General features: G+C 37.1%; 2 protein-coding genes across 9 annotated transcripts in view; one reads left to right on the top strand and one right to left on the bottom strand.

Annotated features, from left to right (window-relative positions):
• Nucleotides 1–19,741, bottom strand: part of ANK2 (ankyrin 2) — a 688,006-nt gene that overhangs the window by 301,155 nt on the left and 367,110 nt on the right. The window lies entirely within an intron of this gene.
• On the top strand, nt 16,704–19,310 carry LOC309627608 (ubiquitin-conjugating enzyme E2 N-like). Its single transcript, XM_082389754.1, has 2 exons — nt 16,704–16,885; nt 17,278–19,310. Exons 1-2 carry the CDS (start codon nt 16,757–16,759, stop codon nt 17,602–17,604), a joined length of 456 nt encoding a protein of 151 aa, XP_082245880.1. The 5' UTR covers nt 16,704–16,756; the 3' UTR covers nt 17,605–19,310.

Here is a 19,741-nt window from a genome sequence, read left to right as displayed (position 1 = left end):
TCACCCTTAAAATTGCCAATTTGCATGAAATTCATAACTATACTCTGGGAAAAATGTAATAATAACAAACACGGCAGAACACATAACATTTACAAACAGAGAGAGAGATCAAGGAACACATCTTATACAGGTTGTCCCAATCCAAAATATGATCAAAGGATTTGATTACTATTTAGTTGGCCTAGATTCCTGAATTCAGAATTCAAGGTAACTTGGAATTATATTCATTTTTTTTATCGTTTGTAGCTTTATTAAGAGAGAAGTCAAAATTTCATGCTGTGTTGGTTTGCATTTCAATATGATGCTAAAGATGACAAGAAGTATTTTTTAAAACAGCAGGTGCAATCTGTGCTGAAGTATTACTGCCAAAATCAGGTTTGATGATATAGTTCAGAGACAGGCAGAATCCATACCACCGTAGTTCAGAGCTTGATCAGGAGGCAGATAGACGGAGGTTCTTTTTGTCTCTTTGCACCCGTACACCTGATGGTCTCCACACTCTGTTACTTGTATACCACTGACACCCCATTGTAGCCCCCAAAGTCTTTGACTATCAGACATTACAGGGGTGTTTGGATCCTTGCAGCCATAATTCCTTCACTGTCTCAAACTCAAATGCCTACACAGGCAAGCAGGTTATGTAAGCATAGGAAGTGGAGATGATGGTGACCAGATTGCATATGCCCCATCTAAAGAGGGCAACTTCTATTCAGCTTCAAACCATTATGTTCAAGTGGGAATGCTGGCCCAATATTATCAGATATTCTTTTTTTATTGGAGTATAATTGCTTCACAATGTTGTGTTAGTTTCTGCTGTACAACGAAGTGAATCAGCTGTATGTATACATATATCCCCTCCCTCTTGGACCTCCCTCCCACCCCCCCCATCCCACCCATCTAGGTCACCACAGTGCACCGAGCTGAACTCCCTGTGCTATACCAGATATATCAGATATTCTGATTTTTATAGAGAAGCTGGAATTTCAGACTTTTATGTAAAATCTTCTATCAAGACATTGACAACTAAGTCAATTTTTAAACATTACGTAAGCAAAACAGAATATGCTGGTAGCTTAGGCTATGTATTTTCTAATCCCAAGATTTTATTGTACAGGATGCAATTTGAGCAGACAAACTTATATAAAAACAAACCAAAAACCAACCAAAACCTAAAAAAGGAAACTTTAAATCCTTACAATGTCAGTTACCGGTGCCATTTAAGAACAGATCACTCAGGGTTAATTTTCCAGAACTTATTCCTAAATAAAGTTCCCAAATCTCAGGCAGCCTCCTCTTAGAAAAGAAATCTCAGGAGGATATCACTTTTTGTAGCACCATTTAGGTTTTCCATTTTAGAACTCATTTTAGCACACCACAATAATATTTTGAGATGCCAAAAGAAATTAGATTTTGGAAGGAGAAGGAGTTAAGAGTAATGATTTATTATGTAAAATGGTAGTTTATCAATTATTTGGTATTTTTATGAAAGTCATATTCAAGGTTAGAATAATTCTTAGAAAGAGAGGATGTCACTAAGAAATCTTATATTGGGCGAAAGCCTTTAGAGTTAGCAGGTATTTCTGCATTAGCCAGGACCATTCCATACCCATAATATGATTCCACAGACTTCTTGGTATGAGAGCACTGGATCTAGTAGTATTAAGTATCTGAAGGATGGCAAGACTTTGACTTCACACAGCTTTTACTTATTGCTTGATTCTACACAAACAACAACAATCAAAAAAATCACATTTCATAGCAGTTTAGAAAACTATTAATGCCTCTGTAAGTCTAGGTGAAAATTCCTATGCCCTATGAACTAGAGATTATGTTTCACATTTCTCTTTCATCTCTTTTTAAACTATAAAAAGTTCCTTTCAACTGCTAGCATCTTCTATAACACCTTAGATTACAGAGGGCTCTATTTATAGGTTTTCAAGGTATCTTCATGCTCCTTCACAATGGTAAAGTAGAACGAAATTAGGAGACATATTCAAGAATCTAAAATGTCATTTTCTAACATTCTTTAGTGCTTTTGTAATAATGCAACATAATATAACATATTAAAAATTAAAAACAGAAAAGAATAGCGACCAATTAAACACGGTCATAAAATGTTTGCAGCCATTCCCATCAGGAGACACATTTTTTTTCCCACCCATTGAGTCTGGGCTGGCCTTGTGACTTGCTTTGACTAATAGAATGTGGTGAAGTAGCACTGTGGGACTTTCAGAGCCCAGGTCTTAAGACACCTTGCAACTCTCATTTCCATCTTCTTGGAATGCTGCCTTGAGACCACCATGAAGAAAAGCTGATCGAGCCTGCTAGAGTATGAGAGAACCTAAATTGTTGTTGTTTTAAACCATTAAGTGTTCTGCTGGTTTGTTATGCTGTGATAATTAACTAGAGCAGAACTATGGCTCAGAACAATCAAATGATGTGTTTAAGCGGAACTGGGACTCATGATAGGTGAGACCATGGACATTAGAGCCAGAAAGACTGTATTCCAATTCATGATCCAGTCATCCAACTTCCCTGAGCCTCAGTTTACTCATCTGTAAAATATGGTGCTAATGATGTCTGTGTAACAAATTGTGGCACATGAACTAATGTAAGAGACCCAAATACAGATAAATGTTAGCTGCCTTTCCAGCTCAGGTCATTTGTCTTCTGTTTCATTGTCTTTTGGAGACATAAAATGTTCTTCTTTTCTAAATAACATTTTGTAAAAGATTAATATTCTGAGGTTTTTGAGCTTTGTTACATAAAGCTCATTAAAGCAACACTACGATCATGCTTCTAGGCATGTGAGACCAGTTGTTGATGATGGTGTGCTCTGAAAGTCTCCACTTTAAAATTATGTTTGAAAATTAAGGAAAATGCTAATGATCTGCTCACATGGACATGCATATGCTAAAACACCACTGCGATCTGCTCATTCCTAGATGAATTGTGACTGTTGCCAACCTCTAACGAAAGGCCCCCTCACATAGCCAGAGAGGCGCCTGTGAAAAACTCCCAGTGACCCAATTGTGCCTCTCAGGGAGCTGCCTACACCTCTGGAGAACCCCAGAGTCCCTGAGCTCAGGTTTTACACAGCCTGCAGTATCCCAGCGTCAAGGGGTAGCTGACATAGCAGTTTATCAGCCCTAAACCTATCCAGTGAACAACATTCATGAGTGAATTAAAACTTCTTATAGAGAGCATACAACGCTGTTCTAGGAATTCTGGAAGCACTTAAATCTTCAAAAACAGTGTAATGAGGCTCTGCAGATGCCACCAACGCCAACACCCAGCCAAGGTCAACCCACCCTGTTCTTTGACATCACAGTCAAGGGTGAGACCTTAGGCCACGTCTCCTTCAAGCTATTTGCAGACAAAGTTCCAAAGACAGCAGAATACTTGCATTCTGAGCTCTGGTGAGAAAGGGTTTTGTTGTAAGGGTTGGTGCTTTCACAGAATTCTTCTGGGGTTTGTATGTGATAATGGCACTAGTGGCAAGTCCATGTAGGGGGAGAAATTTGATGATGCGAACTTCTTCCTGAATCACAGAGTGCTGGCATCTTGTCCATGGCAAATACCAGGCCAACACAAACAGTTCCCAGTTTTCCACTTGCACCGTCAAGACAGAATGGTTGGGTGGCACACACAGGTAACGCGAAAGAGGGTATAGAGTGGAAGTCGTGGAGCACTTTGGGTCAAGGCGTGGCAGGACCACCAAGAAGCTCACAATTGTCCACTGTGGACGACCCTAATAAATTTGACTTCTGTTTTAACTTAACCAGCAGGTCATTCCTCCTGTAGCTCAGGAGGGTGCCCGCCCACCCCCACCAGCAGGCAGCATCCTGTAATCTTCAGGGTCTCGCTGCAATTCTTCAAGGTCCCCCTTTTCCTACAGCCCTGCAGGTCTAGCTGGCTTCCAGACTTAGGTTTATGTTTATAAAATAATAAACAAACAAAAAAGAGTACCAATGGAAATATTACATTGAGAAAATTTATGTTCAGAATCTAGAATTTATTTATAATTCATTTCTAGAAGTTTCCAGCCAGGATGTAAGACAATAAAGCAAATAAATTTTAAGCAATGGTAACAGTCATTCAAAATATGTGAAATCTCCTGAAAACTAATATTACTTGAGCATGAAACAGTTGTTAAAAATACATTACCGGATGGACCTAGAGTCTGTCATACAGAGTGAAGTAAGTCAGAAAGAGAAAAACAAATACCGTATGTTAATGCATATATATGGAATCTTAAAAAAAAAAAAAAAATGGTGCTGATGAACCTAGTTGCAGGGCAGGAACAGAGAGGCAGACATAGAAAATGGACGTGAGGACAAGGGGTGGGAGGGCGAAGCTGGGGCGAAGTGAGAGTAGCATCGACATATATACATTACCAAATGGAAAATAGTTGGCTGGTGGGAAGCAGCAGCATAGCACAGGGAGATCAGCTCGGTGCTTTGCGATGACCTAGAGGGGTGGGATAGGGAGGATGGGAGGGAGGCTCAAGAGGGAGGAGATATGGGGACATGTATATGCATGTGGCTGATTCCCTTTGTTGTGCAACAGAAACTAACACAGTATTGTGAAGCAATTATACTCCAATAAAGATCTAAAAAAAAGGTACATGTACACCTTCCCTATGACCCAGCGATTCACTTCTAGAGAAATAAAAACATATGTAGACAAAAAGAAAAAAAAAACAAGTCACTTTGACTCCCATGTTCATTGTACCATTATTCCCAGTAGCCAAAATGTAGAAACAACTCAAGTGTCTATCAACAAATGAATGGATAAACAAAATGTGGTCTATATATACAATGGGATATTATTCACCCATGAAAAGGAATACATTTGTGATGTATGCTACAACATGGATGAACTTGAAAATATGCTATGTGAAATAAGGCAGTGACAAAAAGACAAATATTGTATGATTCTATTTCTATGAAATATCTAGATAGGCAAGTTCATAGAGACCGAAAGTGGAGTAGAGGTTCCCAGTGGCTGGGAGAGGAGGTGGATGGGAGATATTGTCTTACGTTTATAGTTTCTTTTTGGGGTGATGGAAAAGATTTGGAAACACAGAGCAGTGATGGTTGCACAACAGTGTGAATGTAATTAATACACTGAATTGTACAATGAAAATGATTAAAATGACATATTTTTTGTCATATATATTTTTATCACAATAAAAAATGTTTAACCCTCCCAAAAAATACATTTCCATATTTATATCTCTAGAACTTGCGAAAAGTCCATTTCTGTGAGGAAATCCATCATTTTTAGAAATTAAATAATTATTAAATAATATATATATAACTTTGAGATCTTGATTTTTTTCCCCAAAAACTAAAAGTTAAAGTAGCCTTGGAAATTCTCCTTGTTTTCCTGCACTGAGGAAATGAATAAATAATCTCTATTTGATATTATTAATTGATTGTTAACAATTTTCCCTGCTTTTAAGGAGTGCCAAAAAAACAAAGAGAAAAACAATGAGTTTAATATAATGGATACACATTTTAAACTTCCATAGAATAAAATAACTCAAATTAAGAAGGGAAAACAGTCTAGAAAACTTTACTGTAATGTCTGAAAGATTTTTTAACTTGGGACCTTTACTATTTGGTTCTAATCTATTTTCCAGCCTCATCTCCCATTACTTTCCAATATACATCTTTGGTTTTTGTTTTGTTTATTTCTTAATCTCATTAAGCATTTTTTCCAGACCTAAAAATATGCGCTGGCTTTGCCATGTGCTCCTCCCTTCCCTTCCTGGAAAACTCCTATTCATCCTTCAAACTCCATTTCACCATCATTGCCCCCACCCTGTGCAGTGCAGTTAGTTATGCTATCTACTGCATTTTGTTCCTTTCTTTATAATGGCACCTAACACATTGCACTGTAATTTATTTGCTTACACATCTCTGCGTATTTGAATATAAGCTTCGTGACGCTAAGGGCTGTCACTTCTGTATTTCTGTATCCCAACATATACCTGCCACACACAGTGGCACTTTCATGACCTCTGACCTTATCTCTGACCATTCTCTTGGTGTTTCAAGGTCTATATTAAGAGAGTACTCTGGTTCCTAAATGAGTTCTGAGGCAGTTTTTACGTTTATATTAAATATAATATAGTACCTTAGTTCTACTATAATCTTCTGATCAATGATCAATAAATATATGCTTTGGACCAAATTTTGGGTCACACAAAAGGAAAAACCTGTAAGTAAATTGACTTGGATTTTACAGGGACTCGAAGCTAAAAGCAATCTTGCTAGGTCCTCTGTTCTTTCCATCTTTCCCTCTCCTGTCTATATCCATGCAGAGCTTCCAATAAACTGTTCCAGAAGATGAGAAACAATTTCTCTTAAAGAAAAACAGATCAAGGTTTTATAAAGCCTAGTGATTGAACGTTCCTCCTTCCTCTAAATGTCTTAGGCTGCCATCTAAGCCTGTGCTGGTGGGGCTTCCCCACCACGTTCCCACAGCCAGCCTTTCTGCTACCAGGGCCTTCAGGTAGTTCAACACTTTTACAAACTTGTGTTCTAGGTCTATTTTCTCTATGATGAACTTTCTTTGATCTGCCAAAGGACTTTAATATGCAAAGTCACAATTTGCATCCATTGGTGACTTCTAGGTAGGCAATAAATATTACCACTGGGACTAATGAAAAAAAAAAAGCCTGCAGAAGCAAAAGTGCCACAGAAACCTATGAAGGACAAAGACTGACACAATAAAGTTGGGCATGAGTAACCCACATGGAAACAAATACACATAAGCGCATCAGAGCAGGTGCAGGAAATGATTTAATGCGGGATTAGCCACAGGTAGAATGGAGACGAGCAAAGGGAAGGATAAACTACAAATTGAGAAATACACATAGGTCACAATACATGACAGGATAGAATAAGTTCAAGTTAATTATAAATCTAACCATAATTCATGCCTACTATAATATCTTATTTTTTTAATTGGTTTTATTTCCCAATGTTTATGACTCTCTACTGAGCTATCCTTTAAATTACTTTTCTGAAGTCCAGATGTGGATATTATATTTTCGCATTATTTCAGAATTTTAAGTCAAATATTGATAATGTAACTGAACTTTATATTTTACATTTTAAAAAGTACCACGTGTCAGGCTTCCCTGGTGGTGTAGTGCTTAAGAATCCGCCTGCCAATGCAGGGGACATGGGTTCAAGCCCTGGTCGGGGAAGATACCACATGCCCCGGAGCAACTAAGCCCATGCACCACAACTGCTGAGCCTGCGCTCTAGAGCCCGCGAGCCACAACTACTGAGCCCTCATGCTGCAACTACTGAAGCCCACGCACCTAGAGCCCATGCTCCGCAACAAGAGAAGCCACTGCAAGCCTCCGCACCGCAATTAAGAATGGTCCCTGCTCGCGGCAACTAGAGAAAGCCCGCATGCAGCAACGAAGACCCAACGCGGCCAAAAATAAATAAATAAAATAAATAAATTTATTTTAAAAAAAAGAAGTACCACATGTCTGTTTTGAGCTCGCACTCATCCTTCCAGAATCAATTCAAACATCACCTCCTCTGGAACACCTTCTACAGTAACCACTCCATCCCACCCAACACTGAGGTAAGCCTCTACTCCAAGGGCTTATAAGCCTCCCTGAATATTCTTCTTCCAACTTTATCAGATGGAGAAGTCTCTGCTTACTCTGTACCCTCGTGAGACTGTGATCTTCTTGAGAAAAGCAACTTTGTCTTTTATATCTGTACTAAACAATTTTAGGCAATAAAAACTCAATAATGTATCAGTGAATAAAAAGTTTAAAAGTTATTTATACTAAATAAAACCATTTTTGAAAAATGTAGAAGAGTTATGGGTTCATTTAGAAATACACTGGAGCTACAGCTTCGATGGCCCTTGTGAATTAAAAGAAAGCCTTAAGATCTGTCCACTCCTGGAATTCTACTCTATGAATATTTAAAAGCTAATACACAAGATATGCCTACACCAGCAAAATGAATAAACCAACAATGCTGATCTGTTATTTCAGTCACCTTGTGATTCTCACATCACCTGCATCAGTGGTCATTTTTATAGATTGTACAAACTGCAAAATTCAAACTAATGGTCCTTTCCAGTGTCCAGATAGATTCAGTTACGTACGTAATGAAAACAGCATTACAAGATTACACTTCTTACTCATCTAATCCTTACAATCCAAAGTATTTTAAGCTGGCTATTTAAACACTGTGAGTCTATATTTCTTTTTTTTTTAACATCTTTATTGGAGTATAATTGCTTAGTCTATACTTCTTGTCCAAAAGGGGGCTAATAATATCTTCTCTATCTTTCTCAAAGGCTCATTGATGGGCTCAAGTGGCATAAGGACTTAGAAATACTTTGTAAAGTACTATAAAGACACAGTTATTCTTAATCACAGAACTTTATTTTAGCAGCACAGAATGATTATATGTCATAATCATTATAATACAAAAGGATGTGTTGTATATATCTTCTAAATAAAACTAGCATCTTGCTTAGCAATTTTATGTAAGCAACTACAGAAAGAGGGCTTTTTATCCCATTACTTAAAAATAATCACCTGAGGGAAAAAAGGAAATAACTATTTTGAACTTCCGAAATCTAAGAATATCTCCATAATCATCTACACGGGATTCTACTTGATGACACAACAATCCTCTAGTTCTAAAACAACAGTCCTAAATATATTCAATTATGGATTGATAATGTTTAGTTTTTCATTATTTAGTTTCATTATTTATTTAGTTTTCATTATTTTATTATAATAGCCTTATTTTTAATACCATTTCTCCAAAGACAGTTTTCAGTTGTTGCTTGAATACAGCAATCATAGTCACTCTCTTACCATAGCAGAGGAAGCAAGCTATTCACCAAAAATTCATGCTGTCCTTTCACAGAGAAGTGTTGTTTTTGGAAAATGGCCACCCACTGTTAACCTGTCTTCCCACTCGTTTTGCATTTGGTTAGACTGTAAGACAGATTATGGAACCCAAGTAGAAGAAATACACACCCCTTTCAGATAAAAGTCCACAATTCTCCACATTTCATTTCCTCAGTTGGTCAACCCCGAGAGACACCTCAAAAGCCCAATGTTACAAGAAGCAGAGTTTTTATCAACCTGAGTCTCTAAACAGACCTGTATGAACTCAAGTCCCTGACAATGGTGTGCAGAATATATAAGAACCTCAACCCACAAGACACCATCATCACACTAGACTTTATGTGAACAAAAACTAAGCTTCTTTTGTGCTAAGACATGAAATTTCAGGCTTGTATGTTACAGTGACCATCAACCATAACTCTTGTATCACCTAAATTTAGCATAAAATCTAAATATCTTTTTTTTAACATCTTTATTGAGTATAATTGCTTTACAATGGTGTGTTAGTTTCTGCTGTATAACAAAGTGAATCAGCTATACATATACATATATCCCCATATCTCCTCCCTCTTGCATCTCCCTCCCACCCTCCCTATCCCACCCCTCTAGGTGTTCATAAAGCACCGAGCTGATCTCCCTGTGCTATGTGGCTGCTTCCCACTAGCAATTTTATATTTGGTAGTGTATATATGTCCATGCCACTCTCTCACTTCACCCCAGCTTACCCTTCCCACTCCCCGTGTCCTCAAGTCCATTCTCTATGTCTGCATCTTTATTCCTATCCTGCCCCTAGGTTCTTCAGTACCATTGTTTTTTTGTTTGTTTGCTTGTTTGTTTGTTTTAATTCCATATATATGTGTTAGTATATGGTATTTGTTTTTCTCTTTCTGACTTACTTCACTCTGTATAACAGTCTCTAGATCCATGCACCTGGCTACAAATAACTCAATTTCGTTTCTTTTTATGGCTCAGTAATATCCATTAGAGATACGTTTTCAGAAAAAAGTAACCTGAATGAATTGCTTATTTATACCAGATGTATAAATATTTTACATACTTGCTATTGGCTAGTTTCTTTAATGAGACTGAGATTTCTTATTTCCTAAGCAACACTGTCACTATAAATCAATACATATATGTTATGGTTTTGAAATTCAATGCCCACATGATTTTGTTTGGCTCAGAGGGCCTTATAGATTACATGGTGGGAGGAATACATTGTAATCCCCTTTTCCCACTCCTTATACCCATCAGTGATGGAACTGATTTGTGCTTCTGAAAGAAGATGGAGTTGAGGACAAGATGCAAGTCACTTGTGTAATCTAACTGCAGAACTAACTAGGAAATTATAGAGAAATGCACTGTCCTGTCCAATGGAGCTGAGGGCATGTATCAGAGAGTAACTCACACTGCTTGTGCCCAAGCTGCCCAGACATGTTTCCATCTTTGAGACTCAGACAGATTTTTGTAGTTTTAAGCAGGACCGCTTTCACAAAGATGGCTCAAAATTTATAGCAGAATTTATATGATATTTTAAGAAACATAACAATGAACTCTAAATATATAAAACTTAAAGAGAGAGCTAGGAATAAATTACCAAGGCATTCTGTCTTGTAATAGTCATAAGATGCAAAGTATATTGAGTTAGAGTATTTAAACCACGTTTTCTCTCCTCTCTTGTATAATATTCTCAACTGAAGCAATTATCCACAACAGAGGAATCCACTCATTATGTTTCAAATACTGAAGCTGAATTGGTTTTGTAAACAGTCCAATGGATAAAATGAAAGGGTAAATTGTGCACTAAAACTAAACATGTTCATTAAGTTTTAATAATCATGGCATTTCATCATTAATAATAGTATAAAATTAATTATTAAATAAATTAATAAAATGTATAGCCATTAAAAAACCTGAATATAAATGTAATCCTGCAGAAATAAGAAGTAACGCATTCTTGTACCAAATGAAGCTGAATTATTGTACACATTTGCTGCATATTTAAATGCAAAATGTAGATCATGCAAATCCAAAACCAAGTTAGTACAAAATGTAAAATTTTTGTACGTTACAGATTTTCATGTATTATTTATTCAGCAAATATTTATCAAGTACTTAGAAGGTGCAGCCACTGTACTAAGTGCTGGGAATACAAGTAGGATCCAGTTATTTTACAGGGAGTAAGATGGAAAAGCATAGAATGTAATGATTGAGTTTACTTAAGTAGAAAAGATTTCCTTAAAGAAATAGCATCTAATCTGAGACTTGACAGATGAGCGGCCAGTTTTGCTTGTTATTAATAAATAATTTTTTATCATCATTAAAAGCACTTATCATTTATCATGTAAAACCATCTGAAGTCTAAACCAACAGCTATTACGTGTTCTCCACAAGTGATTTAAATAATCTATTCAACCATCAAAACACCTTGACTGTAAAGCAGAAGAACAAGGCAAGATTCTGCTAAGAATAGTTGCCATGACAGCAAAAATTTCCCCAACAATTGTCAATGAGAATAAAATTTTTACATTAAAAATAGATCTTTCTTTCTATTAAATATTCAGCTTCTTATTACTTTATTACTAAATGGTCCTTAATGTCATGCTGCTAGGATCGAGATAGTTGAATTAGTGATTAACTCAATTAAATGGAAGCCAGCTTTATTAATTTGTAAAAAAATGTCCAGTCATTGTAGCAGGGCATCAAAGACTGTTATCCTGGAGTGGAATCATGTTCTTTAAAGGAACTAACGACTATTTAGAAATATACTCCTTTAAACTTAAAAGCAATCATAGGAGTTTCCCGCTGATACCAGTTTACGCTGAGCTTAAAAATCTAAAGTGGTAAGTGGTACTAGATATACACAGTACAAATCTTATTAACAGGCCTAATTAAACGAAAAGACAGTCTGAGTTGGTGAAAATTCCATATTATAGTATTTTTAAAAAGAAATTCAACTTCTTTAAAATACACAAAATAATAGATTTCTAGATTCTGATAAGAATAATATATATTTTGTAAGTAATACCTTTGAAGTGTTTGAAAATAGTTTGTTCGTGTATTTTATAGATTTAAATTTTCCCATACAGTTTTGTTTATACTGTCAATGTGTTGATAGTGGATCAATGCAGAGGTTACCACTGTGTCTTTTTTCTCTGCCATCCTCTCCCTCCCCATCCCTGCTGTTTTCTGTCCACAGCGTCCCTGGTCTCACTCTCTCCCACATCTCCCTTTGTCCTTCTGTCCTAGGGAGATGGATTCCCAATACAAAGGTGTAAAAAAGAATACAAAATCAGTGGGTTACTTGCCCACTAACCAAGAGGTGACAGGGCACAAACAGGAAAACTAGTAAGCAGGTGAAGCCAGCTACAGATGTAATGGATTTTTTTCCAAGTAGCAGCATTTCTTGCCTTCCATTTGAAGGGTTTCTAATGGCCTTTCATATACGTATGCTAATTCCAGGCTTGAACATTTTAATCTGTTTGAGAGTATAAAGTCATGAAATTGGTTTTCCTGTGTAGCTTAGTCACTCACAACTGTAATCACCTAAAAATTGGTCATGGCTTGGAGCTTCCTTAAAAAACTAAAAATAGAGTTATCATATGATCTAGCAATACCACTTCTGAGCCATATATCCAGAAGAGATGAAAACTCCAATTCGAAAAGATACACGCACCCCAATGTTCATATCAGCGCTATTCACAATCGCCAAGACATGGAAGCAACCTAAATGTCCACCAACACATAAATGGATAAAAAAGATATGGTAATATATATATACAATGGAACATTACTTAGCCATAAAAAGGAATGAACTAATGCCATTTGAAGTAACATGGATGGACCGAGAGATTATCATACTATGTGTATTAAGTCAGACAGAGAAAGACAAATATATATATATATATATATATATATATAAAACTGAATCACTTTGCTGTACACCTGTAACATTGTAAATCAAATATTCTTCCATTTTTAAAAAATTAAAAATAAAATAATAAAAATAAATAAAAAAATAAATTGGTCACGGCTCAATTTAGAAAGTGACCTTTCAATATGATTAGAACCTAAGGTTTATAGATAGTAGAGTCTATATCCATTATATTGGGTATATTTTCTCGAAATGATATGGGAAGGAGGCCTTCCAAAATGTGCACTTAGTAAGCAAAACTGTATTTCCATCAAACAATTTAAAAGTCTTCCCAGGGCTTTTATACTTTATATTGATTTTTAAAGTCTTCTAGTGATAAAGAATAACAATGGAAAATATAGCCATTAGGGGTTGACTGTGAAATGACAGACTGCTCTAACAATAAAACCAATTCTACCTTAATAAACCACACACAAATCTCTTCCTCAGGAGAGCAATAGCGACTGTTTTGCTCTAGAGATCATCTTAAAGCCTAGCTAACCATGTGTCAAGTTCATCATTCTCTGAGGTCACAAAGGACCACAGCCAGATTAGCTAGAACTGCATCTGCCAGAAGCAAGACATTAAGAATGTCAGGGTGGCAACTGGCTCTCCTCTCTTAAATGAATGGTTAAAATTGCTTTCTGTTATCATCTTTGATTAGGTTTGAATATTTTTTGCTTTAGTTCTTGTGTAGGTTCCACCTGTTTTACTATGAGAATTTTAGGAGGAAATGAGCCTTCTCTAGGTTTTAATTTCTCATTTTTAGAAAATAAATGGGTTATATGAAATATTCTGCGACTTTCCATCTTTGAAACTCTCCTCTAAGATTCTCTAATTTGGGAATTAGCAATTTTACTTGTATATTAAACTATGAGTTTGACAGGAAAGCAGCTTACTATTTTGCATTATTTTTACATGAATGGCTAACCCTAAAATACCCTCTGGCAGTTGGTTCTTCTAAGTGCTTCAGTGTTCCTTTTTGAACTTTGTTTAGAATACTTATGGGTAAACATTGCTAGGTACTGTGCAGCAGAGGTTTGACAATCAGCCTACCTAGGAGGCTCCAAATTTTGGTCCACTACTTACCAGTCAATAGACCTTGAGTGTATTGCCCAGTTTTTCTTAGCCTCAGTCTCTTCATCTTTAAAATGGCAATAACAATAGTATATCATAGTACTGATGAGAAGAATCAAGAAGACGAGGCACATAGAATGTTTTGTATAATGCCTGGCACATGGGAATTGTTCAATAATTGCACTTACATGTTTTTACATTTCTTTTCTCTACTAGGTTGTAACTAGACAGAGAACATTGGTAGCTACCTCTTGACGTGTCACCCTAGACACCCAATCTAGAAACCCAGCAGTTAGCTTTACACCCCGTCTATACCTGTTGAGCTCACCTCCTTAATATTTCTTGAATTCTTCTTCCCATCCCTGACTACCAATGCGCCCACTGAAGAAATCCCCATCTATCCCCTGGATGATAATAGCATCCTTACATGTCTCCCTGACTACATAGCTGCCAGAGTGACTTTTCTACAATACAAATATGGCCATCATTTCCTCTCTTGATCAAAACTCCACCGCCTAAAGGACAACGTAGCTTGGCTTTTAAGGATCTCAAAAAATATTGCGCCTGTTCAGCTCTTTGCATACCAGGCTTTAGAAAAAAAAATCATAGAATGATCTCACGGAGAGCATCAGGGAAGGTTTAATCAATAAGGTAGAAGGAGAATCAGAACAGTACACTGTTCTGTAACAAACATCAATAGTATTTCTCCTTTCTCAAAAAGGTAGGAATACTGCTCTATAAATTTGGTAATAAAACAGCTAAAGAAACCGTAGCAGGAGAGGCTCACACCTGGGTATTTTTCTATTCTGACAAGACAGAGGAAAATGCCTATCTACCACAAAATTAATAAACTTTTGAAAGACAAAAGAAATCAGTGCTGATAACTCTGTGAGGTTTAAGCTTCACTTTAGAAAAAAAAAAAATCATAATTCATCTGGGTCCAGCCTATGCCTCGGACAGGCTGTAACTGCTAAATCATTAGTAACGCAGTGCTTCACTTGACCTTATTTCCCCAGACACCACTGCCACTACTGACCAGCAGCGTCCAATATGCTGAGAGAATAATGTCATAAAAAATCCTCAGCAACTCTGCCTTCTGGAAGTGCTGCTCGTGCCAGTGACATCACAGCTTGTCAGCTCAATATGCCACTGGCATATGGGTTCACTTTAAGTGGTGATAATAAATTGCATCAGGCCATCCAGTTGCACTGCATTTTGAGATCACATTACAAAGCTGCATGAAGTCCTGGGCAAGGCAGGAGGACTGATGCTATTTTACTGTCTCTTTAGCAACATTATGTACTTGAAAAGGAAAAGAAATCATGAGAAAAATATGAACATAACCATCTAACAACTAACTGTAATTTACAAACTTCTTTCTTACCTGCTTTACAGGAGATAGATAAAGCCAATATGATTCCAATTTTAAAGATAAGTAAACTGGAGTTCAATTGAGTTTCCCAAGGTCACTCAATAAGATGTGGCCCTCACGTCTTCTGTCTTCATATTTTCTGTATTTATTGCATGAGCAGAATCAGATAGACCAGTCCTTGGTGGTGTCTGCTTTTTATGCAGGCATATTCAATATACGGGAGCAGGGCCCCTCTTGAGAAACTTGGGCTTGGACTATTGTTCTCTGTAATAGCATGGATGGCCAGCTGCTGGCTTTGATTCAGTAGCCAGTTGTAAAAAGTGAACAACACTTGCATAGAAGCAAAGTAGAAAGCAGCCCTCCTTGGGGACAGCTTGAACTCAATAAATAGCTCCATTAGTTTAAGGCGGGAGATATGCACAGGGATACAGATAGAACTCACAAAGGCACTGTTTCTTTCTACCTTTACTAATTGGATCTAACTTCTTTCAGTGGTTACTGGTTAATAGGACTGGGCAGATGGTCCTTAGAATTGAAGGGACATTAAAGGTTCATTTCTCCCATATGCCTGTTCTTAAACAGAACCACCCTTAACACCATCTCAGATTTTTTTGTTATATTTCTTTAAAATTGTTTCCTAATTATAAAAGTCACATAAGCTCATTGAAAAGATTTTGAATTATGCAGAAAATTATCAAGAAAAAATTAAAATCACCTACAATTCAATACTCTAGCTATGGCCGTTATTACATTTTGATGTGTTTCCATTCAATTTTTTACATGTATGTTTCTATCGTTTTCAGAATTAACTTTATTATATCCTGCTTTTTTTCTCTTAACATTATATGAGCGAAGCTTGATTATACGATGAGAATCTTCCTATTAAATATTCTTGAAAATTATTTATTTAAATGGCTGCATTTTTCTCTCATATGGATACACCAAAATATGTTTACCCTTGCTTCTATGGTTCAACAGTCAAGCTTACTTTGCTATTGATAAAGAATGGCGCAATGATCATCCATTTACAGAAATGGTTGTTCAAGTTTCTGATTATTTTCTTAGACAATCCTAGAGAGGGAATTACTAGCTGAAGGAGCATTAAGATTCTATGACTTTTAATACAACTTTTTTTTTACTACGACTTTTTTTGTTTTCAAGAAAGCACCAGCAATATATGAGAGACCCTTCACATTCATCAGCTTTAAATATTATGTTCTATATTTGTTTGAGTTTGCTAATCCAAGAGTTTGTGAGTATTCCTGAAATATATTTTATTTTTAAAGACATTCAGAGAATGAGATTTGACATCCTCCCTTGACAAAACCCTGCATGGCTGATTGAAGATAAATTGGCTTTGAATATAACAAAGTCTAAAATGTTACAGACACTTGTTGTTGTTGTTTGATGCAGAATAAAATTAGGAACAAGAGATAAAGTGGGCCGGAGACCAGACCAGAGGCCGAACTCAGGATCCGACAAGATGGCCGGGCTGCCCCACGGGATTATCAAGGAAACCCAGTGTGTGCTGGCAGAACCAGTTCCCGGCATTAAAGCAGAACCAGGTGTGAGCAACGCCCATTATTTTCACGTGGTCATTGCTGGCCCTCAGGTATTGCCCCTTTGAGGGAGGGACTTTTTTTTTTTTTTTTAAACCTCAGTATAAGGGCAAGGACGTTCAGTTCTGCAGACTCTTTTTTTTTTTTTTTTAACTTTTGGGTTTATTTTATTTATTTATTTATTTATTTATGGCTGTGTTGGGTCTTCGTTTCTGTGCGAGGGCTTTCTCTAGTTGCGGCGAGCGGGGGCCACTCTTCATCGCGGTGCGCGGGCCTCTCACTATCACGGCCTCTCTTGTTGTGGAGCGCAGGCTCCAGACGCGCAGGCTCAGTAGCTGTGGCTCACGGGCCTAGTTGCTCCGCGGCATGTGGGATCTTCCCAGACCAGGGCTCGAACCCGTGTCCCCTGCATTGGCAGGCAGACTCTCAACCACTGCACCACCAGGGAAGCCCTGAGGGAGGGACTTTTAAACTTGAACTATTCCTTCCAGAAGAATACCCAATGGCAGCCCCTAAAGTATGTTTCATGACCAAAATTTGTCATCCTAATGTAGACAAGTTGGGAAGAATATGTTTAGATATTTTGAAAGATAAGTGGTCCCCAGCGCTGCAGATCTGCACAGTTCTGCTATCGACCCAGGCTTTGTTAAGTGCTCCCAGTCCAGGTGATCCGTTAGCAGATGATGTAGCGGAGCAGTGGAAGACCAGCGAAGCCCAAGCCATAGAAACAGCTAGAGCATGGGTTAGGCTATATGCCATGAATACTATTTAAATCTATCCGATCATCAAGTGCACGTCACTTCTCCTGTTCTGCCAAGACTTCTTCCTTTTTTGTTTGCATTTAATGGACACAGTCTTAGAAACATTACAGAATAAAAGCCCAGACATCTTCAGTCCTTTGGTGATTAAATGCACATTGGCAAATCTATGTCTTGTCCTGATTCACTGTTGTAAAGCATGAGCAGAGGCTAGAAATATCATCTGGATTGTTGCAAAATGTTTAAAAGCAGTAGCCCTTCTCTGCTTTTATTCATTTCCCCCATCATGGTTTAAGTATAAAGCACTATGAATGAAGGTAGTTGTCAGGGTTAGCTGCAGGGGTGTGGGTGTTTTTCTTTATTATTATTTTTTTTAGTGGTGGAGGGGAAGGTAGCTTTATTTTGATTTTATGGGCTCCTTTCCCCCTTTTTATGGTGATCTAATTGCATTGGTTAAAAGCAGCTAACCAGTTCTTTAGAATATACTCTCTAGCCAAGTCTAACTTTATTTAGACACTGTAGATGGACAAGTTTGATTGTTTGAACCAAAATGGGAACATTACACAAACATCACAGCCCTCACTAATAACATTGTGATTTTGCTGTCAAGTGTAGAATCCTCCCTTCAATTAAAAGCTTGTGACCACTTTCTATGGCTTGTCTGGAAACTTCTGTAAATCTTATATCTTAGTAAAATATTTTTTGTTATTCTACTTTGCCTCTGTACAGTTTATTTTACTGTGTTTATTTCATTTTTCCCAATGTGACAATCGTATTTAAAAATTAAAACTGATGGAACATTCTATTTTGGTCTTCACTGTCTGACAAATTGAATGGTGAGAGATAGATTTTGCCAGTTTCTTTTCACTGATGCAAATTTGTGTTAAGATATATCACTGAATGGGGTATTTATAAGCTGGTCCTGAGCAGGCCTAAAGCATCAGTATGTGACATTTTTTACCTCCTAGAAATTTGAAATAAATGTGTTTGTGTTGTCTGATTAGTCAGATGATCATGGGTGTCTTGCCACAATGTTTGAAGATTACTGTAGAGGAGAGTCACTACACAGCCACACTTGTGACTGGCTTTGTGTGGGACTTTCACATGTGCCACATTTGTGTCTGGCATTTGCGTTATGACCTTGCTCTTATTTCTTGTCTCAAAACTTCATGTGTGACCACTGGTGTGTATTATTAGGAAACACCAATCTGATAATCACCTGGGGTTTGCTGAGGCATTTATGAGTCTTTCTTACAGACCTGCTGAGCAAATCTCAAGCAGCCAGCTTGCATAAGTGTCATCAGAAAGGCTTCTCCCTTAGAAGGCATCATATCCTCAGTTAATGATTCTTACTGTCATCCCTCTAATATTAGCTACGGAGCTCCTTTTATTCTTTAGTTTGATAATCAGCTCTTTTTTCTGCATTGACAGAGTTCCTCCCCCACAAAACTGTTCTTTCCTACCCTTCCATATCTAATTCCTGATTCTTGCTGTTTTTAAGACATAAATGCAGTCAGTCATAAGTATGTAAATGTTAACCTGTGGGTTGGAAACTTTGTCTCTTGCAGTTTAAGGTAATGGATATTGTAGCCCATCTGAATTTTCCCCACTCTTATTCTCGTAACTTCTGGAGTTTCTTCAGAATGTGGTGTATTTTATTGTGCTCCTATGTAAGATGAAGAATTATCTATTAAAATTACATTTTCAACATAAAAAAAGAGATAAAAGTAACGTAAATCAAGTGCATTTTTCTCCCTTACTGTCAAAAAGGTATTTCAAATTTGTCAACCTGAGTATTTTATCTCTTGTATCTTCTTCTGTATTACAAAAGCTCTTAGCTCCATTTTACATGGGAATGCAATAAAGTCATTGACTAGTCACAGTTGTAAAAATTCACTGATAAATTAAGGAGGAGAAATGATACAAACTCCCCACTTTCTAAGATAAAACCTGACATTGACCCATGCAGCAGATTTTCAACAGGACAACTGTTATCTAATATTTCTCAGCCCACTGAATCACCTCACAACGGATAGGAACATCCGTTCCTATTTTCTTATTTTCTTTTTTTCTTTTTTCTCCTTCCCTCCTTTCCATCTACAATGGTAAGTAGGTATGGAAAAAAACAAAACAAAACAACAACAAAAAATT

This window comes from Balaenoptera borealis, assembly GCF_965194805.1.
Source record: "Balaenoptera borealis genome assembly, chromosome: 4".
Classification (NCBI taxonomy): domain Eukaryota; kingdom Metazoa; phylum Chordata; class Mammalia; order Artiodactyla; family Balaenopteridae; genus Balaenoptera; species Balaenoptera borealis.
Note: the sequence above shows the minus strand (reverse complement) of the source record. Positions and strands in the feature narration are given on the sequence as shown.

Excerpts from the sequence above, each read along its gene's own strand:
- LOC309627608 (XM_082389754.1), top strand. The coding sequence starts at position 16,757 with ATGGCCGGGCTGCCCCACGGGATTATCAAGGAAACCCAGTGTGTGCTG. Across the intron at positions 16,886-17,277 it reads TGGTCATTGCTGGCCCTCAG|GGAAGCCCTGAGGGAGGGAC; the intron begins GTATTGCCCCTT and ends CTGCACCACCAG.